This window comes from Atractosteus spatula, chromosome 9 (genome assembly GCF_055471065.1).
Source record: "Atractosteus spatula isolate fAtrSpa1 chromosome 9, fAtrSpa1.hap1, whole genome shotgun sequence".
NCBI classification, from domain to species: Eukaryota; Metazoa; Chordata; class Actinopteri; order Semionotiformes; family Lepisosteidae; genus Atractosteus; species Atractosteus spatula.
In genome coordinates, this window is record NC_142714.1 from 2,208,584 (window position 1) to 2,231,047 (window position 22,464).

Consider the following 22,464-nt stretch of genomic DNA (forward strand, 5'->3'; position numbering starts at 1 on the left):
AGATTTTAAGAAGTTTTTGTCCAAAGAAGAACGATCTCTGATGCAAAATGGGGACCCAAGAAGAAAATGCAGTAAACCTTCCAAATCATGAATTGGCTCAGCTTCCTTGAACTAATCCTCAAATTCGTCAGCTGTTCCCACACACGCTGGCCAGTGTTAATGCCGGCGAAGGCGCTCCATACTCGCAGGCAGAGTTTAGATGACTAGAAAATGTTACAACTTTTTTTTTTTAGAAAATGAAAGCATTAATTTATTAACATGCATCGATAGATTTTTTTTATTACATTTATTCAAAATTAAAAAGGTGACATGTCTCCACAAAAATGTTTTGGGAAATTCAGCCTATTTATAGCATTTAACACATTTACATCATGGCAAAGAGGAAGCGCTGAACTGCCGCCAACAGTGCCACCTGAATGTGTGCAGGCTTGTATGTTCAGTCTTTAAAGCAGCACAAAGAGAACGTAGTCCTCAGTAGAGCACATTAGATTATACAGCACACCTAGTTTAAAATTGCGACTAGACATTTAAGAAATCGGTCTAGCCAACACCCCAAACTCATAGGACCTATGTTTACAAAGCAATACTTTCAAAATCTGTACGCTGTATATAGTGGTTGCATTTAAAAATGCTGTTTTTGACTAAATCAATTTTTTAGTCAATACCAAATCTGAAGCAAAAAACTACTCAATTGTTAATTAAGTACAAAGTTACATCCCCCCCCCCCCCCCCAAAGATTAAGGCATGCATGCCTTTTGCACTGGTATTTATGCGTTCATAACATTAAAAAGGACAACCTGGAAACACAGTATTATTTCATGGCAGCAACACACTCGTACAAGATGAATAACATTACAATCATACAACATACGATCTTCTCTTTAAACAGTAGTAAGTCCAAACACACATGGATTGGAATGCACATTTAACATGTTTCCTAAATCCTTCATAGCATTTTAATCAAACCTATGACTTCCAACACAGCATTTATCCACAACAATATCTCTGCTAATGCGAGTAAAATAAGTATAAAAAAAATGTTCTTAAACTAGATACTGTATGCCAAGTGAAACCTTTCACCATGAAAGGGATTTATCCATATGAAGGAAAAAAAAGTATCCTTTTTAATACACAGTGTAACAAGCAGTTCAATGTCTGCCAGAATGAACACAAGGTCTTAAAGCCACTGCAGGTTCTCTGGCAGCTTTCATGTTCCAAACTAGTCATTAACATTATTACTACTTCTGTCATCATGTAGTATCATTCATCATAACCATCATATGCACTTGTGTCCACACTGGAAAAATAAAAGCTCTGATATGACACTTCCATTCCTCCATTTAACATGTTATGGCACAGTCAAAATGGCAAAAGTATGAAGAAGCAGTGGGATGCTTTCCATTAATTTGCTTAGAAGGGATTTACATTGTTAAATTAAGACCATTCAACAGCTTTACTTTTCATAGTTTTCTTTATTTAAGTTGGGTATATCCTTACATTATTAATGCAATAACTATTTCAAGCTTTTGCACTTTCAATTTGTTTTGCTTTGATGGTCAGAGTTACCCGTGAGTTTTTTTTTAATAAGAATCATTTGATTTCTAGCTTGACATTTCACTTTCAGGAAGTAAAAATAAGAAACAGACGAGAAGAAAACCATGGGCAAACAGATGTTTGACACATTGACAAACGTTTGTACCACGGTGAAGAAAAGGGGCCAAATGCTAATTCATAGTTAGAACTGGAAATTAAAAAGCTAAATATGGAATGACTCCTGTTTTTAAGACAAACCACAAACAGTGGAGTATAGTCTGTGTTATTCAGCACCTTTTACAGCAAAATAGCAGCTTCAGTGACTACGTCATCCATGCATTTTTACAGAAACAAATGAAAAAACACCTGTCAGTAGTACTTGCACTAGAGTGCATGCAGTCTGTAAACAGGCATGCCATTAAAGATTTCTGGAGCTGCCATCAGTGTGAAATATTTAAATTGTTGGAAATAAAAACAAAACAATAAATAAATGAATCTGTACATAAAAGATGCATATTTTCTTACCAAAGCAAAACACATGCACAGGAATGTGCGTGTTTCAGACAACCTTTTACATTTGTTTTTACAGGTTTGGAAGAGGAATTATGCAACATTCTTAATGCCAAAAAAAATGCAAAAGGTTAGAGGTTCTAGGAGTGCAAGTACTGCATTAACAAAATGGCAATATAAAGACAGAAGCAAGAAGATGAAACGCCACTTCTTGAATCAAAGTAAACTTCAGAACTTAACAGCAAGATTAGGTTTAATTTTTTTCTTCTGGAATATACATCTGATTAAATGCTCATCTTTCTGGAATTTACAAAAGATATCCTTTTTAATTAAATCATTTTTAAAGTTTTTTTTCTTCCTAGTTTTTGGACGTAGATTTACTGTATGTGCAAGTTTCGCAATGGACTTACATCTTGATGGCATCAAATGTTGCTTTTTTAACTGCTCCTGGGAAAAAATAGTTGTTTTTTTGGTCAAATTGGATACTATTTCTACCAAAATTATCCACACCTTAGAATTTCAATTTATGGAAGATGTTTAAACACAGCATGAACTTTAAATACAGAGGTAACAACATTTCAGTTGATGAAAAAATTGCACTGATTGTGAAAAAGTTTTATATACATCTGAATTTCATGGCAGAAAAAAGATGTGGGTAACAAACGGTCCAAGGCCAAAACTGGACAGCCCTGGTCTACAGCAAACATTTCCAATAAACATTTACAAAAACAGCTTTTTTAAAAAATTTATCCATCAAAGAGGTTCGAAAATGTTTATATTGCACAGAAAACTGCAGGCGATAAGCTTAACAGATTTGGAACATATAGACGCACAAGCTGAAGAAAGACTGACCAATCTTGGTGTTTGCAGAGCCTTAAAAAAAAAAGATTTCAAACACAAATGCCATAATAAGTTAAGAACAAAATTACACTTGAAATGAAAAAGATAAAACCTTTTTCAATTTTTACACTGCTCTGCCATCATTAGCTCAATGTATTAAAATAATTTTAAAAAGTGTATACTAAGTGGTTCTGTGACTTTTCACTGAATGCCTCAGACTTGCAGTGCACATTTGGTTAACATGGAAAACAATCAGTCTTCGTTTTCTTCATATGTGGTCTCATCAAAGGGTCGATCCAATAAAGGGACTGGTCTGTGCCGGGAATACTTCAGTTGCAGTAGATCTCCTACTTCGCTGATCACATTTAAAGCCTGAAAGCAAACATATTGCAATTTGGGTGTAGTTGTTACAACAAATTGATGAGAACACAATTCATACAATATATTACAGTGTATAGCTGACTTAAAGAAGAAAGGTTGCTTCAAATGAGAATGTAAATAAAAGGGAGATGAGTCTAATCCAAGTCATTATGCACATCATTAAAGTTTGCCAAAGTTTTACCCATTTGATTTGGCATAATTAACATCACAGATGCTACACATATGCTAAGGAAATGCTGAAAGGGTGGTAAGCATTGAGCAAACAGGCACAGAACAAGAATACAGGACCAGATCAAGAGAGGAAGGAAATTGTATGTCTTGCTGAGCGTTACCCTGAATAATCAGATGAAAACCAGACCAGTGCTGAGAAAAGATGCAAGATCCTCACCCAAGAAGAATAGTTAATAAGCCAAGACCTTCTTTTTAAGGGTCCAACAGACCATGGGAGGACTTTAGGGGAATGGCAGTATAATTCCTGAGCTCCACTTAATCTCCTCTTTATGTAATATACAGCAAAATCTTTTTTATTCCTATCCAACTGTATCAAACAACAATCCCTCATGTGAAACTAGCTTCACACAAAGCATACTACACAAGTATTTCTGGGTAGGATGAATTATATTGCAAGAAGTACACACTAGGCTTTGCAAAGAAATAATGAATAGTATTTTTCATTAATTAACAAATAATAAAGGTGGGCTAAGACTTTTGGACGACACTGCTAAGACCACCATGATGAGGAAGACAAATCTGGTAACTGAGGAAGCACTTGTACGCTGCAGCACCTTTAATGCAAATTCTAATAGCAGTAACTATGGTTAATAATTAGCCAGATGAACATACAGAACATGGGACGTTTTGGACTATAGCATACCATGCCACATTAAACCAAAGCTAATCAGAAAACAAACACCACAGCAATGCATTCCTTAACTGATTCAATACAAACCAAATTACAGAATGTTGGAACACTTCTGCACAGCATATCAAAACAAGCAAAAGCCTTTTCTTTTATAAACTTTTATAATCGTGTAACTGAAAAGGGAAATTAATCTTTGCCAACATTCCTCTAAATACAGATCCAATATATTTTACTTCGTTTTTGCTCGTTGCAGTTAAAGATCTTTTAATTAAGGTTTTACATGACTGATGGTTTTTAAAGAAGCCATGGAACAAATGAATTTCATGCAGTGTGAAGGAAAACTACAGCCAAGAGAAACTATTGTATCTGAGCAGCAGAGGATACCTTTTTACACTGCATTACTGAAACCCATGTGGAAGCAATTTGGACTTTTGGACATAAATAAAATGTTAACCGTTTCATGAACTTGTATTTGAAATAAGTTATTTAAAAAAAAAGGTTCAAATGACGGGTTGCACAACAAAAGCAATTTTATTCTTGTGCAGGTCTTTATGAAAAGTGTAATATACTTTTCAGCACAACTAAATCTCTAGTCCATAGGGAGGCAGGTTACATATTCTTTGATCTTGTGCCAACAGGGTCAAACATGGAAGTCTCAGTTACACAGAACTCTCCAACTCCTGGCTTGAAAGAAGCAAACCCATTGTGCAAGCTAAAAATTCATTGACAATCTTCCAATACAACTCGCATTCAGAGGTTTAACACCGATATTCTGTGTTACATTGCTGCGTTTAATAAACCTTTTAAATTCTACACTGGTACAATTAGTAGACTTTGTCCCATGAACTACACAACCCAACTGCAAAAATCCAAATAAATTTTCTCATCCATCAGCTGTGTTGACAGTCTTTCAACTTTTCATCTTTCAGCAAAGTCATTCAGTATGGCATAAACACTAGATAAAAGTCAGTGATGCACAAAACCTCACTTGCTGCTCTTTCACCCAGAAGAAAGTGCTCATAATGAAGCATTAAGTAAGAATAATTTTACTCATCTATTAAAACAGAAGGCTCTTTCTAAATAATGTGAATCATCACAATGAAAAGGACTAAAAGAATCCCGTCTTAATGCAACAGAGAAACAGCTCTACTCAGAAAAGGTGACACTTCCCGATTCCTGCGTTTCTTTCCAAAGACATCTATGCCACCAGACTAAATAATGCAGTTCAGTAAACTTTAATTTTTGGATTAATATGAGAAATTGTTTACTATGATCTTAATAGAAGGGGAGCCCCAGCCTCCAGTCAAAGAGCAATAAAGTTGTCAAGACAAGCCTGAAATCTAATGCTCAATGGAGAAGGAAAACCAACAAATTCACATCACAAAATATAAATGCATTGAACTTGAAACTAATCCTGCAGCAATTAAAACCTTCACACCTTAACCGTTTTGTCTGAAAGTAAAAACGGTAAACGTGACAAAAATGCATGGGAGTATCTTTATCCAGTGTGATTTATAGCTCACAGAACATGATATGTTTTAAAACTGTACAAGAAACAGTGCTTGTAGGCCAAACTTAAGAGGATATATACTGTAGTAGAAACCAGCATTTAAATAACTGAATGTGGCTTGTGGATAACTCACGGTATTTCAGGTACAAATGCCAATATCCGTTATGAAGACAAACGGCACAGTTCTCCACTTATGGACATTAACGTCCACTTCAGAACAGGGAAGTATTAAGTGCTAAATATACATAGTGATGACTTTGCTGAAGATCATGAAGGGACAGACAAGGCAAATGGATTCAACCTACACTTTGAAGAACATCACTTAATGAAAGCAGAAGAAAAAAAGGGTTTTGAGTAACAAAAGTCTTTAAAAAGACAATATGAAAACTTACTGTATCGAGCATTTCTTTGGTGTGAGCAGCAGATACGCAAAATCTGGCCCTGGATTCAATGATTGGTGTGGCTGGAAAGCCAACGACAACCACTCCAATGTTTCGCTTCAGCATTTCTCTTCCGAATGCGCTAAAATTAAAAGCGAATAAATTAGAGCTAGATGTCAATTACTGCAACAATGTGAACTCAGGGGTTTGAAGAATTTCCAACTTACCCAATTTTTGCAGGCATATAGAGCATCATGGGCACTACGGGCGAGTCATCATTTCCATATATAATGAATCCCATCTCCTTTAGTTTTCTCCGAAAGTATCTAGTGTTTTCTGCAAGCTGCCGAACACGTTCTAAGCCTGAAAAACAACAACAGATTGGCGTACTTGTTCCTACTTCCTAAATACCAATGAAGTCCCCATTTCTTTCAAAGACCATGCAAGTTTTCTAGGTGCTCATTTGTGCCGAAAGTCACAACTCGGTCCCATTTTTGGTACGAGAACTGTGGTGAAAAACATATCTGATAAGGATACATCTTCCCCTCTGCTTACTCTGAGCTACCTCCTAATGTCCAAATGTCAATATGCAGTACAATGGCATGCATGCCACTCACTGGCTTCTCACCAATTAAGCTCTGCTCTGTGGAGTTTTATCTCATTCACAGCTTCTCACCTACAGCTGTTAATAAACTCTTTCAATATTGGATTAAGGGACCTAATTGTAAAATATTTTAAATAGTTTAAGCAACAATAATACACAGCACCTGCCTTTCCAACTCATCATGGCGATTGATGTTATCACGTACATGAGCGTAACACAATGTTCACCTGACCAAGGACAATCACTGTTAGTGACTAATTCACAGTAGAAGTGAGACAAATCTCAGTTCCAGAAAGAGTAAATAACAGATAACAGACGAAAGACATAAGCTACCAAGAGAACATATAGGACCAAAGTAAGGTTCCTTGATCAGTCAGATGCACTGGTATTGAGAGTGATACTGGCCAGAAAATCAGCAATAGAACATGTACATCCCAAGATGAAGAATGATTTATAGAAACCTACATGTAGGAATTTTTATACCATAAACCTTTTTCATATGTGCATTCAGATCATGAAACATTTCATTATTCCTGCAATGTCGCTTTTTACACCTGACATTCTTCAGTTGAAGAATGATCAACAATGTTGAAGCCTTCATTTAGTCAAATTTCAGAATTTTTTTTCTAAATACATTTGTCTCTACTTCAACTTTATTTAATTTCTTTTAGATTAATCCCCTTTTGGCATATGGCCATACTTGTCTTATTGCTCTCATTACTCAGGCTACTCATCTATCATTCTACCCACATTACAAAGAGGTCACCAGTGGTCTTCACATAGCTTTGAACTGAGCCTCAAAACACAGGACCCCTGTACTGCTACTGTTTTTCCCCGACTTCGGAATACAGCCGTCATCAACTGGTCTTTCACAAGACCTTCACATGCTCAAGCAATTAAATGCAACTAAGACCAAGTTAGCTGATGAAAAGATACCAATAGTGATCTGAGCAGCACTCATTTTGTATCCCATTTCAGAAACACTAACAACCACTGGCACAAATCCTCACATTATGGTCTGGCAAGTGTAACTGCTTAACCAAGTTCAGGCCAGCTTTAAGTTTCAAAATAGCTACAATATGTTGACGATGGGAGTCACGTCTGACTGCCGATCGGTTTTTAAAACCAGAAAATCCTACAGTTTGTACACTTACCTGACAAGTTCAGCATTTACTGCAACCATTTCAAACATGCAATAGCATTGTACTTGGAATTCTTTTCAAGCTTACATGATTCCAGTTTCAAGATTCCCTTTTGCTAGAGTTGTGTGCAGTTACAGTACAAGACGCTACAGGAACACAATAAAAATAATATCAAACATACTCAACTCCATCCGTTTTGGATGCACCAAAATAATCATGTCTGTCTTTTATAGAATAAAATTAGAAAACACTTAAAAATAAAAACAACTATTCTTGTTCTGTCAATATTTCAGTCGTAGTTTTCTCTTCTTTAAAACTACATTTCAGAATCCCTGTACCCGTGTAACGGTGTGATGTTGATGTAAATGTAAAGACGTTCCTTCATCAATCATCCCCTGCATGCGCAAAGAAATGAGCTTTTCCTTGAAAATGTACATCCTTTTGTATTTCAGACATTTGAACATTTTTTTCACTGCTATTTTGGCCGAATGCTATAGAAAAGGGATTTCAGACTTCGTAATAATAAAGTAGTTTTTCAGTCATAGCAATCAGCAATCAGGATATAAAACGTTACAAACAAGAGGAGGCCATTCAGCCCATCTGGCACTGAATGGGACCGATACCTGCATGTAGGCATTAAATCATTCTGAGCACCGAGGTATAAAAAAAATTGGGTAGCCAATTATACCGTGTTCTTACAGCTACTGAAACGAGAGTAAAAGAAAGCAAATGTTCCTCTATTGCATGAAATGAAACCGAAATGCAATCGCTGATGAGTTGAAGTATCAGTTATCTGATCCGTTTTAAGAAAAGCAACTGGCTGTGAAATCTTAATCTTTTCACGATCCTCATGAAAACTAGCTACTGACAGACACTATTCCAAAAGTCGTGCCCAGGTCATCCCTTCGGTGGCTGAAAATGATACCAGCTCTCTCTGTAATCCTAAACGCCTCATTTCACTTCTGAGCAGCCCCCGGTGAGCTAGTGAAACTGGGTCTGGCCAGTAACAACCCCCAGTCTTACCTCGCTCTAGATTTGTAAAATAACTTAATATAAATGCATCCATCATTGTTTTATGATGGCTTCACTTTTCATATACTTCATATAATTCTTGTCTGACATGAATGATCTAAAGCACTCAAATAAAGGAGGAATATAAATCATCTGCTACAAAAAGCCATTCATGGATTAAAGATAATGAAGTAAAAAAATCTTAAAGCTTTAATTCAACAGAGGCAAGACAAGAAAAAGGTGGTGTGATACTTAACTACGTATCAATATGTTTGAATATGAAGACCCGAGTTCCTCTCTGATAAGTAATACAAAAGATTTATTGATGTGCAAAATTCAAATCTTTTGAGAGCCATTACCGAATAGCTTTTCAATCCAAGTGCTGATCAGCTTCATAAACTGCTAGACGAACAAATGTATTAAATAATAACATGCATATGAAAGCAATAAAATTTTAAAGAAAATTGTACTCGAACTTCAGACTCCTCAGTCAACATGCATGTTCTTCTTGGGAAAGGGTACTCTCCAAAGTAAATCTTTCTGGGGTGCACTTTCAACAACTAGTTTCACAATACACATTCTTAACTCATTCCAGACACAAACTTGAGATGTAAAGTGAAAAGGGCTTAAAGAGTTTCCAGATGTAGAGGCCATATCCCTTTCAAATGAGTTTCTCCTGACTTCCTTTTCATCTAGCGAGAGATAATTACAAACGCCCGTGCCTATTTTTCAGCTTCTGAGGAGGGGGTAGGAATGCTTACACATGGTATCAGCCTGTCTGTACAACTTCTTGTGCCCTGCACAGGAAATCAAGTGGCAGTCATGCTGCTGAAATTAATCGTCTAACTACTCTTCGTTTTTTAGATATTTTCCCCCCTTGCATGTTTCCGACGCATTTCTGAAAAGCGGAATGTACATGTTTCTTTACTAACAACAACAAAACAAATGCAATACATTGGAAGAACTTGAGGCTAGTTTTCTGCAGCCGTGTTTTTTTTAATGGCATGGCCATCAACAAAAAAAATAGTACTTGTGTTTCATTATGTTTTGTTTATTACACTTTAAACTTCTGCCCATCACTATCACAGAAGAAAACATTTGTATTTTCTCAGAATACATAAAGCTTCAAAAGAAAGCTGCTAAACCAGGTCTTAGATTGTTAGCTCATAGTAGTTAGGAAAGGATCCAAAAGAGACATCTTTTTCAATAGATTCTAATATGCAGAATAGCAAAACGTAAATATGACAACTGTGGTATACACTTTTAAAACTTAGAAGAGCAAAAATAAAATTAAGAAATCCTTCATTTTTCAAATTCTTTCCTATTAAAAAGCATACTGTATTTCATTAACTTCCACCAAAGTATAGATAGTTTTGTTTTATTCAGACTAAGTGTATTACCACTGCCAGAATCATAGTGAAAATACCACAGACAGATGTGTTTAGCAGAACTCCAGCTGTTAGGATAGCGTAGGCAGGCAGTAGATCACTCTGGTGCAGCAGGTCCGGCAGCCACTCAGATCTCACATTTAAGAAGAATGCCCTTATGCTAGAGGTTAACGAAACCAAGGGGAAACTGAAGTACAAAAACACTTTAACACCTAAAACGCATGTAGTAACACTAGAAACCCTGAGAATGTCAACATTGAAGACAAAGACGAATGGGTACTATTTGTAAAATCTGTGTTGAGTACACAAGGTGAAATCTAATTCAATGCTGTGATGAAGGACATGAGCAAGTACACTTAACCAAATGACTTAAGCTTCCTTCACACCTTTATGGTCTAAAGAATGTTAGACATTTTTATAACATTTAAAGGAAAACCTGCGTTAATCATCTGTGGTTGCCCATACCCAAATAAACACCAACCATTTTTAGTTTTGTACTTTAGGAAATAACATCAACAGTAGAAGAAATATTCTTCTGATATCCGTGTCTTGCTGCTGGCTGCTCTGGTTTGAAACACTGCCAGGATTAAGGTTTTATGGTTTACCATTTTTAATCCTAGAACTAACTTAAATTTTTCTGAGTATGTCCATCTGACTTAAACCATATTCCCCCGCATCTGTTGTCAGTAATAATATACATGCTTACAAAGCTGATGATGCTACAGAGATCCTGTTTGACAGCAGTTCAAGTCAGAACAAGAGATCCATGGAGTATTTAAAATATTTACTGCGAGAGGATACAACATGGCTGCACCACATACATTTGACTGTTCACTATATGCTCAGAACCTTAAATGGCTTGATTTGGAAGATGAATGAACTGTTATTTAAACAAACCAATTCAAATTATTTTCTTCCTGGTTCCAAAGCGGTTTCTCCACATTTGCTCATACCACCCACACACACCTCAGGTTCATTTCCTGCAATACACAACTGTCTGGTCCTTGAGGTGTTTTCTCCTTGCTGTGCATGACAAATGCCCCACACTCATTCTATTTCAGGATAATGTCTCGCATGTTAGAATGGTTAAAATCAAAACCACCCCCCCCCCCCAAGACAACGAGAACTATTTGATGTGATATTGTAAAGCCTAGCACAGAAAACCCTTGGATGAAAGCCTGAAAAAAAACAATTTGGCATTGTCTTAGCTAATTACCATGCCTTCTCCAAATCAAGAAATCTCTGAATGCACATCAGGCATTAAACACCTACAACCAAACCAGTAAGAGGGACTAAACAGTCTCCTTCCACTACTAAATACCATTTTGGTTGGAAAAAGTGGTATGTAGCTTCTGCAGCTGTATTCTGTGATTTACACTATTTATTTTCATAAAGCATTATACAACACCCCTTCAGGCACACAAAACCCAACTGCATAATTTTCAATGGACGTTTAAGTAGAAAAAACATCTCATGAATGGAAAAATATTCTGAAAGACCAGAATACTTACATTAATTTACAACATTAAATGAAAAGAGATCATATTTACAACCTTTAAATGCTCTTGGCGTTACCACAGACACCTGAAGAGGTGCCAGGGCCCCCAGAAAATCAGGAAATCCACTTTTCACAAATTGAATTCTACTTGTTTTCCACAGTGTCCCACTATTTAGTCCGAGACCTAGTACTGCTGAAGTGCTGTAGTATCTTTCATCAGGTGACAGCTTTCCTAGCAACTCAGTCTTAATTTAAAATTTAACTGGCTTGTCATTAAGCAAAACACACCACACTTTTGTTCACAACAATAAAAAAAGAAAATACATTCACACTTACAAAATGCAAATGTTGTTCACTTCAGCATACAGTTAATCCTGTTAGGTTTTTAAACAGGCAGTCAATGTTACCCACAATAGCTGGCTTTTAAACTAATACACTAGTGTCAATAACAAAAAAAAATGCCACTGTGTTTGAAAAGTTAAGTGCCGGCAAAGTCTCATTCCAAAAACCAATGCATAGTGAATGTAGAAAGGTTAGTACGCAGAAACTACATGGTATTCATGTCATACTCGGTATGGAAGAAGTGAAGTGGTGCTAACACTGCCATTTGGTAACAAGCACAGCTTGTTTCATATTCCTGAAAGAGTCTGCAATAAACAGGAAAAGATTTGTTACAGAAAATGAGCCTCGTAATTCCTGTTTCAGTAGAGTTCAGTAGGGACAACTTCCTTTATTACAGAAATGAGTGGGTCAGGGCAGTTATAGTCTCAGTTCTGTGGAGCCGCATCTCGTGTGTTTAACCCGAGATGGGTAGATTGGGGCGATTGTGTTCTCGTGGTCTTGCCAACAGTGATTGCTAGAGCAGCAAGACATTAAAGGAGTCTCAACGAAGAAAAGATTATATTTGTGTTTCTGGTAGTTGAGAACACATTGTAGAGATTTAAACTTTCTGCTAAATATTTCACCCAGCTCTACACTGCTGTACCACTAATTACTTTTTTTTAACATTTAATAAAATTGTGATTTTTCTGTAGGAGCAGCCCTTCCATTACAGAATATGGAGCATGCTTGGGGACTACAAATTCTTATTTGGGTGTAGGGTTCGAATCTGCTTTTGTTATGAAGACATGGTTCTTCACTTGTATCCAACAACAGTTAAAAGAACAGCGGGAATTTACAACTCGACTTCTTGATGCAAGAATGCATTATTTCAGATTCATGCCAGGACAAAAAAACGGCATTAAAAACAGCTTATCAACATCTTAAAATGATGATGGCTGCCTGATTAGGATCAGTTTATGAAGGAGAACAATGAGTTTTTTTGTTTATATAGCCTGTATTTCTGTAAGGAAAGAATGACGCTTCTGACTTTCGGTATCAGAAAAAGATCTCCACTTTAGGAAAACTGATACTTACGAGGTACTTTACGAACTGTTCAAAATATGGAACATGGGTTGTGTAATACTATGATGTTGAATTTAACTTCAACTGCAGTCATTATGATTATATTCCCCCCACCATTTCTAAAATGAATTGGTTTGTACAATGCCCTTTACAAATAAAATCACCCATTTAACTACGGCATGTGAACTTACAAAGGTGAAAAGGAAAATACTTGACAGACAGGTGTATATTTATGGACAGTAAATTTATGAGAGAGTACTACACAGATAAGGCCACAAACATAGTCTTTAAAACGACAGTCAATCTAAAAAAAAACCTCTTGCAAAAAGTCTTCACAAAGCACTTAAAAACGTCACAACCTTCGTGTCAGTAACAGTATTGCTTAACTGGAATCCTCATTTCTTAAAGAGGACATTAAACATTCCTGAGTCTTCGGTGCCCTCTTGTGGCCGACTAGCATTATACGTTAAAAGACTGCCTTGGGACTTCTATCGGCAGCCACATGAGCTCGATGGCCAGAACGACCTTTCTCTGCTGTCACATTCCTTATAAGGTGGGCTGATGACAAATGTGCTTTCTCCACTTATGAATGTTGAATGCAATTTTTTTTTTTCAGTACAGACTAAACATACAACAGAAAACGTAATTATTTTTCACACATTTAAAGATGGGTTCATAGCATCTCTATAGAGCTTTTCATCTCGGGGATGTTACAAAACACTTTACGCATAGAAGAGGACACACTTCTTCCACAACAGAAACACAGCGCCCACCTGGGTGACATGGGGCAGACGAAGTACCAGCAGCCCCACTACATAGCAGAGGAGATGGTGAGGAAACTGCTTCAGGCTTTGATAGAAGAGTAACTTTAGGGAGGCAACATTGTATGAGTCCAGCGTGAAGTTAGCTAGGCCACTTAAACACACCTTCTCTTTCACAGAACTTGTGAATTGCCTCAAGTTTAATTTCCCTTGCAAAGAACAGCAACTCCTACAGCACAGCACTCCCCATCACCTCACCAGAGCACTGGTTTGATCATTCAGGTCCAGAGGTACCCCTGGAGCTCATGCTTTTCCCATCTCTGCCTACAGCAGCTACATGGTCTTCCCTGGAGATCTCCTTTCTCAGTGCAGACTAGGCCCAAATGCTGCTGTCAGCAAGCTTCAAATTTACAAGTTACTGTGTTTGTTAAAATGATTCTGGAGACTAACCCGCCCCTACGTAAAGTGTGTTTCCAAACCTACCGATCGTAGTTCCATCTTCTCCCATTATGCACTTCATGGAAGTGATGATCTGCTCCACCACGGGCGGAGACATCGACGTGGCGTACACCGCGCTGTGAGAATGCGTGCGGAGATAGTCTATGAGCTCCTGAGGAGAAACCAACACACAACATTGGCATTCCAGCAACCTTCATGCTTCTTCAGTGAGGGTCTAGATTTCAAACTCGGCTCTGGCAAAAGGACACGCCTGTGCCAGCAAGAAAGTGAGGCTGTAGCTTATTACAGCTCATCTTTAACTAAAGCAGTGGTTACTTGCAAAATCAATTAATAAACAGGGTTGTTATAAGAGCAAACATTTCTGACAGTATTTCCCGCAGACAGACAACACAGCCTCCCGCTCAAGGCAGCTTTCACAGACACGGGTTTGCAAACCATAAGGGGAATTATTTACCTTTCTTCCACCAATGTATCCTCCCGCTGCCCCAAAACTCTTTGTGAAAGTTCCCATCATGATGTCAACATCTGTAGGGTCCAATCCAAAATATTCCACCACGCCTCTTCCCGAAGGTCCCAGTGCTCCAATACTGTGGGCCTCGTCAAGATACAGGTAGGCCTTGTACTTCTTCTTCAGAGCAATCACCTCTGGCAAGCGCACAATGGAGCCTTCCATGCTGGAAAATACATCCAGTCCACGTCATCTCACCAGGTTAGAGTTACAGGAACTTCTCACCCAAAACAAAATGCAGGAGACACTAAACAGCACAGTACAAACTTGCGTTTTTGAAAAAAAATCTTACATCAGTTCGGATCAACACTCTTTCTGCCCAACTGCCTTTGATAGCAGATCATGAATTATTCCTTTACTCAAGAACTGCCTTTTTTACCAGGTACTGTGGCAATGTTGCATTTCAGGAAACATACTTAACTACTGTTCAGGTGCCAGATGGAAACCTAAAGCACAGAACTGCCAACTTGGTGGTGGAAGGTTTCAGAACAAAATACCTGTAAATTCCTTCAACCAAAATTAGAATCTTCTTCCACGGTCTGTGAGTCCGGGGCTGTCCATGAACAATGGCATCCCTCAGAAGTTTCTCCAAACTTTGCATATCTTTAAAAAAAAAATTAAGACAATGCAGTGGCATTATTCTCTTTCTGGTACGTTTTTAAAGAAGCTGTAGTGAAGTTCTTGTGTTGTCCAAAACTGCACTGTAATATTATCACAAACCTTTACCGTACAACCAAGACTAACATTGGTGTTCATTTCACTCAATTCCATTTTGGATTAAACCCACTAATTTAGTCTATATTACTGGTATAACTTGATTTAAGACCTAAACAAACGATAAAGTGTTCAAGTCAAAGCAGAATGCCACTCACTGTTATGTTTGAACACTCGGATAGTGGAACCCGATAATCTGGCTCCCAGAACCAGCGACGCATGGTTCAGCTCATCACTCAGAATCAGGCAACCCTAACAGAAGGAAACAGAGTTACTGCAAGTGCATTGTTAACATAAAGAGGTGACTTAAAAGTGTTTGGAAGATGTCACACCATTTCCTCTATGGAAGATGTGCGTTGCTTTGGAGCTTATTTATGCACCCTACTTTATTGATTGTGTTCTTTACCTGATCCCCAATTTAGAAGAGCCAGTACCTGACCGACTGAGCTGCTGTGTGTATGTTTTGAACTGGGGAGATTGAAGGTACATGCATCCCGTTGGGAAACCGCAGCCCAGAGCAGAAACAAGTGCACAGACCAGCACAGGATAAAGACTGCCACTTCAGAGCAGAGATTCCAGAGTGTCTAGGCATAAACTATATGTAGAAAGATTTACACGATCAAAACTATAAAAATGCCTTCAGAACAAATTAGGGCAGGACTAAACATATTTTGACTCGTTTAAAGGAAACCTCATTACATTACGTAATGAGTAACAGAAGAAAAATAAGCACAGGAAACTTTCAGGCGAAACGGTCTTCCTTCCCCACAATCCAAACGACACAAAAACAAACCGTGCCTTTGCCAAGACAAGCTTAGAGAGATCTCTTTCACAGGCACATTTTGCAGAGAGGAAACACAGAATTAACTACAAAGGATTCATCGGCTTCAAAACAGGAAGTTGTGTAATAAAGACTACGAAGGCATCAGCGAATGACAGCGCTGCAGACCGTTCCGAAATAAGAGCTACCCCTCAACCAGCCACTACTCAAGACCATTCACTCCATTACAACTACTTAAAAATAAAATTGCTTTTATGCACAAAAAAGTATTGAGATGCTAGTAAGCCAAACTGTTCCTTTATTTAGGAATCATTTAAATCTTTTCGCCAGAGTGTTGAAAGGTGCAGCACGTAAAGTGGGCGTGAAAAACATTTTTGACAAACATGACATCCCCCTTTAAAGAGCCACAAGAAATTTAGCTACAAAGAACCCGAGAAAAACACCACCTACAAAGTCTACAAGCAAGGCGGCGCCAAACCTTTCCAGCAAGAGCAGGAATGTTCATTGAGTTTGTTGCAAATCCCATGCCAAAGGCCATGGCAGCTTCGACCCCCAGAAACCTCGCCACTAATTTCTCCAGCTTTTCGTGACTGTCCAGATTACCTGAGGGAAAAAAAACACAAGTGCCGTTTTTACCGTTCGTGTTTGCCGTTACACCCAACCAAAAATGCCAGCTGTGCATTTTTTTTAAACATCTGGGCACAGAGGGAGGATTTTCCAGATAGCTCAGGTTTGTGCGCGCAAGAACACCAAAAATGAACCGAACTTAACACCTCATGACAAGACGCCCTCCAAGCACCAGACAGATCCAGCTCACAGTCGCTCTGCCACGCCCCCTGCTGGGGCTGTTCTTCCTGGTGGCCCGCGCCTGCCTGCAGGTGACTCACCCATCTCCTGCCTGGTGCTGGCCACTCCAGCTCCATATTTCTTAGAGATTTCTGCAGCGGCATCAGCGCAGATTCCAGTATTTTCAGCAAATCCCAAATAATTGTAAGACCCCATGTTAATTACATCTTTGACAACTTTTCCTGTGTACCTGCAAAATGTTAAAAAAAATACCATTAACGAATGTAAGTTGCGCCACATTTCTTCAGAACTAAAAATAATAGTATTCTGGCCTGTATTTTCCCAAAATCTAAACAAACGTGAAGGAGGTTCCTCTAAGTCCATGGACATGTCCTCTACATTTATAGAAAAAAAAAAACAGATCACTCACTTAAATGTCCAATTGTAGTCATGGGACACCCTCTCCACAAGGTCAAACTTTGCCCCAGGAACACTGCATATGGGTCTGTTCCAGCTGTCACGAATCCTCATGTATAAGTTTCTTGTGTAGAAGTTTTCAAAGTCCTGATAAAGTGGAACAAAGTCCTAAAGAAAAAAAAACCCATAGACAACACACTATAAATAACATGACTGTCATTCTTAAAAAAAACACTATAGAAAAAACAGCATTTCTTTATTTACGGAAACTTAACAGCAATGGGAGTAATATTCAACATCTCATACTGAAGAGGTGTGGTACATTAGTACGTACTGTAAATAGATCATTCCAACTTTAAACACAGACCAGTCTGTTTAACCAACAGGAGAACGTCTTGTTCTTTAAAGTTTCCTTCCATTCCAACATCCCTTTTGATCTTACCCATAATCTTGCAAAACAAAAAGTTGGATAAATGCTCCTCATATGGAAAATGATTAAAATTCTGAAATTTCCAGAATGTTGAATTATATTGAGCCGCAGCTTTTTTTGGTAAACATGCTTCTAAATATCCTAAGCAACTGTGCTATTCTCTTGCAATTTTTCCTAATGTAATCTCATCTACCTTGATGTTTTTTAAATTTAGTATCACCAATTATTAATATACCCTCCTGATTATCATACCCAGACAATCGTGTGTTTGAACAGTTCTGAACCCTCGGACTGCACAGAATGAGGACATGTAAGCAGACTCCACCAACCCCACCCCTGAGCAATTTGTCTTAACACATTCAGCTACCTGCTCCCTGTGCTTGAGGGACGCTCCAGTACCTCCCTGCAAGCCCGCACGCCTGCGAGCTCCAGCAGGGGTCACTGTGTCGCCCAGAGCAGAGAGAGGCCCGGCCGACGAACCCCACCCTACGCTAGCTCGAACCCGAGCTCACAGAGCTCCACCTGCGAGCTCGAGCGAGTTCTTTTCGCTAGTTTAAACCGCAACAGCCGCTTGGTAAAGGCAAGAAATGAATTACCTTTTGCTCCTCCCTTTCTCTGGCGATATGGCATTTCTCAATCTTCCATTCCCTCATAAAGTCCCGCAGATACCCGAAGAGCGTGAGAATGCCATAACCCATGTAGGTGAGAACAGCAACCAGCATCGGAGTTTCTTCGAACGATTCACTGAACGGCCTCTTGTACAGCCCCCCATTGCACGCAACGTGATGAACCTGAAATTCAGAAAGATCAAATTTGGAAAAATGAACAAAACCACTTTAGAAAAAAAAAAGTTATTTCTGGGGACGTTGTAAGATGGTGTCATTAGCTAATTTCAAATTCAAATTGTGATTATTTCATACAAAAGTAACAATTTAATCAACTATCGTTACTGTGCCAAAGCCTTGACTGATTTTAAATGACTCGGTTTGCAAACTGCCTTTTCATTTGTGGGTAAGTGTTGAAATTTCCGTAATATAAAATACGCATCAGTGGTAAACCACACATGCACAAAATGAATAGTGTTTGTTTCCTAATTGGACAACTTCCACACAGAAAATGAGATCTTGAGATATGACACGTTTGATTAAATTACATATTAAAGTCATTTTCAGAGAACAGGATTATCGCTCAAGATCCAAAACAAGAAAAGTTAATTCTGTCAAACATGGAGCACCTCAGATATACTTTTCAAATGAAGGAAAAGAGGGGAAACACTTATTTAAATGTGTTATGAATATGAAGGTTAGCTGGTTCTTTGTTTGCTATATCAGGTAAAAGCCTGCCCTGAGGGCCTTTTTCATTCAATAGACTGTGTACACAACGCACAGAGCTCGTATTGTTCTCTCCACTTTGCCACACAAACCAGTGAGGCTTGGAGAAGGAGACTAAAACACAGCTTGAGAACGCTTGAAAAGTACAGGAGGGGAATGGGTCACGCCAAGAGACATTAAGGTTAACCTTTGAAAATGTGACGGATTTAAACCTCACACTGTAAGCATAAACAAAGCAGTCAGACACACATTTGTCCTGTATGCTTAGTTCTGGATTAAATCAAAAACTGGATCTACCAGAGTGGCAAATTACAAACCCCAAACAGGACAGCGTGTATTCACCTTCAAGCCAGCCTAAAGAAACTGTTGGTGGGGGGAAATCAACACTTATTTATTCTAGACCTAACAGTGGTACTTAAGATAAGATCACTTTATTGGCCATATACAATTTCTTGCATTAGGAATTTGTCTTTTCACATACCCCAGCCTGCTCTCCATAAGACACACAGACAGGGAGAGAAGCCGGGGGTCAGAGATTTATACAGCTCCCCTGGAGCAGCTGGGGTTAAAGGCCTTGCTCGGGGGCCCAACGGAGTAGGATTCCTCTGCTGGCCGCGGGATTTGAGCCTGCAGCCTTCCAGCCACAGTCGCAGATCCTTAGCCACAGAGCCACCGCTCCACCCCAAGTACTTATTACTTTAACAGTTTCTACGGCAGGAATTCCAAGTGAGTAAACTTGCTTTTCAGGGTTAAGGCCTTCAAGTATCCAAAATCCTTCAATACAACATGCATAACCAATTGCTTTGTGCAATAAAGCTCCCATAATACAGCTTTGGGTCAACATATTAAAAAACATGTTTTTAGTACTGACAGCACCAGAAGTCAGCAGCAAAATAATTTTTAATCTTAGCTATGGGAAGAACAGACATGCCCCTCCTCTTTTTTTTCAGATACAAAGAACACTGCAGTTTTATAATGACTGATGAAAACCTGTATTACAAACATAAACCATAAGACACCGTACAACAGTGTTAGGTATAAGATGTAGATTTTCAGTAGAGAAAATCCTGTAGTTCGATGTCCTACTTTTCTAGTTAAACAACATATTAAAGAACAGCTGCTTAAACAAGTACATGTGACTAGTCATGCCTCAGTAAGAAATACCTCAGTGGCTAGCTGCAATGGCATTGGTATGAACAGTCATTTCTAGGAAATCTCCAGTAGGAACTGCTGATTCTATTTCAATTACTGCAAGTCTAATGAAAGGCATGTATACATAGTGGCTCGAGTATCTTAGCTTCTGGCAGAAGTCTGCCTTAAATGGCATTTTATTAAACAATGTAAATTCTTCTTTTTTTTTAATCTCCTAGACTTTTTGACATGTTTCCCCCACAGAAAAAAAAATGTAACTGGAGGTTTTACTTCTGCGGCATGGCCAGCTAACGGAAGGAAATCTGCAAAGCTTCTTTCACTGTAGAGTCAGAATATCACAGGAGCGGGCCTCCATCGCCACCCGAGTAGCGCCGGGGCAGAGCTGGGCGATGTAAGACACACAGCTTTGCAGTTGGTCACGAAAAGTACAGTGCCAACAGCGGGGGGGTGGGGAAGAGATCCTGAAGGGTGTGTTCATCCTGCATCTGTTCAGTTTCTTTCCCTGTAATTTTTTCCCAGCTGATGCTCAACAGATGTGAGGAATGCAGGGCTGGGGCAGCCGCAGCAGAAGAGCTCCCAGCGCAGGCCAGCTGTTGGCAGGCCCGGCCCGTGAGGAGTCCTCAGGCATCCCGATTCCCGGACTGCCAGTCCCCAGGCAAAACACAGCGCACTCCTCCCAGCCAGACTGCACTCACTGCCACTTGGACTGCAGTCACTTACATTTTCAAGTTTCTGTAGAATAAGCAGAAGCAAGTCTACTCTTCCCTAAAAAAAAAAAAAGACCACAGCAAAGGACTCTTCAAGCTACACTTTCCAAAAACTTCGAACAGGACACTGTACCCTCAGACATCACCGCTGTAGGCCGATTATGATCAACAGCATTTAATGGAACAAACCTAACAGTGTCTCAGTCAAGGGAAAAGAGGCAAAAATGTAAACTTTTCTAAGTGGTCAGAACTACAGAGAATTGATCCCTTGGGCTTAACTGTTCAGCACCAATACTGCACCACTTAACTAGGTATCAATACATTTTACACCCCCTTTTTGGATTTTAAAGATAAACAGTTTAAGAACCAGCAATAACTCGGGATTCCTTTCTGCCATGAAGCCAGTCTCTTCCTCTCCGGCTGGATAAACTTTAACACAAGTTGACCCAAGTTGTTTGTTTGTTTTTTTTTTAACACCAAACTTGACTTTGGAAAAGTTAACAAAATAGTTATCCCAAGTAAACAATGCTGCGTTAAATGCTCATACGGAGAGCAAAAAAAACCCACAACAAACCAAGAAAACAGCCTAGCCGAGTTTCCGGTGTCAGCTTCGGGAACACAAGAGAGGATTTCCTTGAGACGTGTGGAGACGGTGTCAGTCCGTCCCAGGCGAGCGAGTAATATAAACAGTCCCGTCATCCAGAGGCAGAGCGCAGCACGCCCTTCTCTCCCGGGCTGAGCGCTACAGCCACTGCCCTCGCCTGCCAGCCGGCCGCAGGGGCGCTTCACACGGCTCCGTCCCACACGTCCGCGCCGGACCAGCCCGAACCCGAGCCCGATCCGGCCGGGAAACGTGCGGCACCCCCCCCCCGGACAGCCGCACGCTCGGCCGGGGCGAGGCGAGGCGGGCGCGGCTGGCACCGGGCTGCCCCCGGCACAGGCCACCCGAGTTTCCTATCCGGGGTGCCGGCCCGGACGCGCTCGGAGACACCGGGGCGGCGGCGGCAGGTGCGGGCCGTGCCCTCCTCCGCCAGCCGGCAGGGCCTCACCTTGTCCTCGGAGTAGCCGTGCTTGGGCGGCGGCGCCTGCTGGTAGAGGTAGTGGCCCCGGACGCAGCCGTTCCCCCCCTTCTTAACCCCGTTGGCCGGGCGGTGACAGCCTTCCCCGTTCGCCGGCTTGTTCACCGAGCCTTCGGTCATCCTTCTGGGCGCGGACAGCGGAGCGTGTGACGGACGGGAGAGCGACGCGGAGCCGCGGCAGACGAGCGCTGTGACAGGGAGCCGCGCGCAAGGGGGGGAAACCCGCTACTATTCGCAACCCGAGAGCCCCGGCCCTCGCCAAACCGGAAATAAACG

General features: G+C 39.9%; 1 protein-coding gene across 1 annotated transcript; it reads right to left on the bottom strand.

Moving 5' to 3' along the window:
• Positions 1-1,452: 1,452 nt before the first annotated feature.
• LOC148827931 (serine palmitoyltransferase 2-like) lies at positions 1,453-22,441 on the bottom strand. Its single transcript, XM_088924913.1, has 12 exons — positions 22,159-22,441; positions 18,516-18,710; positions 17,503-17,657; positions 17,174-17,322; positions 16,765-16,889; positions 15,664-15,757; positions 15,289-15,394; positions 14,738-14,957; positions 14,308-14,434; positions 6,244-6,379; positions 6,029-6,158; positions 1,453-3,255 (listed from the first exon to the last, which is right to left on the bottom strand). The coding sequence occupies exons 1-12, from the start codon at positions 22,306-22,308 to the stop codon at positions 3,136-3,138; spliced, it is 1,707 nt and encodes a 568-aa protein (XP_088781039.1). The 5' UTR covers positions 22,309-22,441; the 3' UTR covers positions 1,453-3,135.
• Between the last annotated feature and the right edge of the window lie 23 nt (positions 22,442-22,464).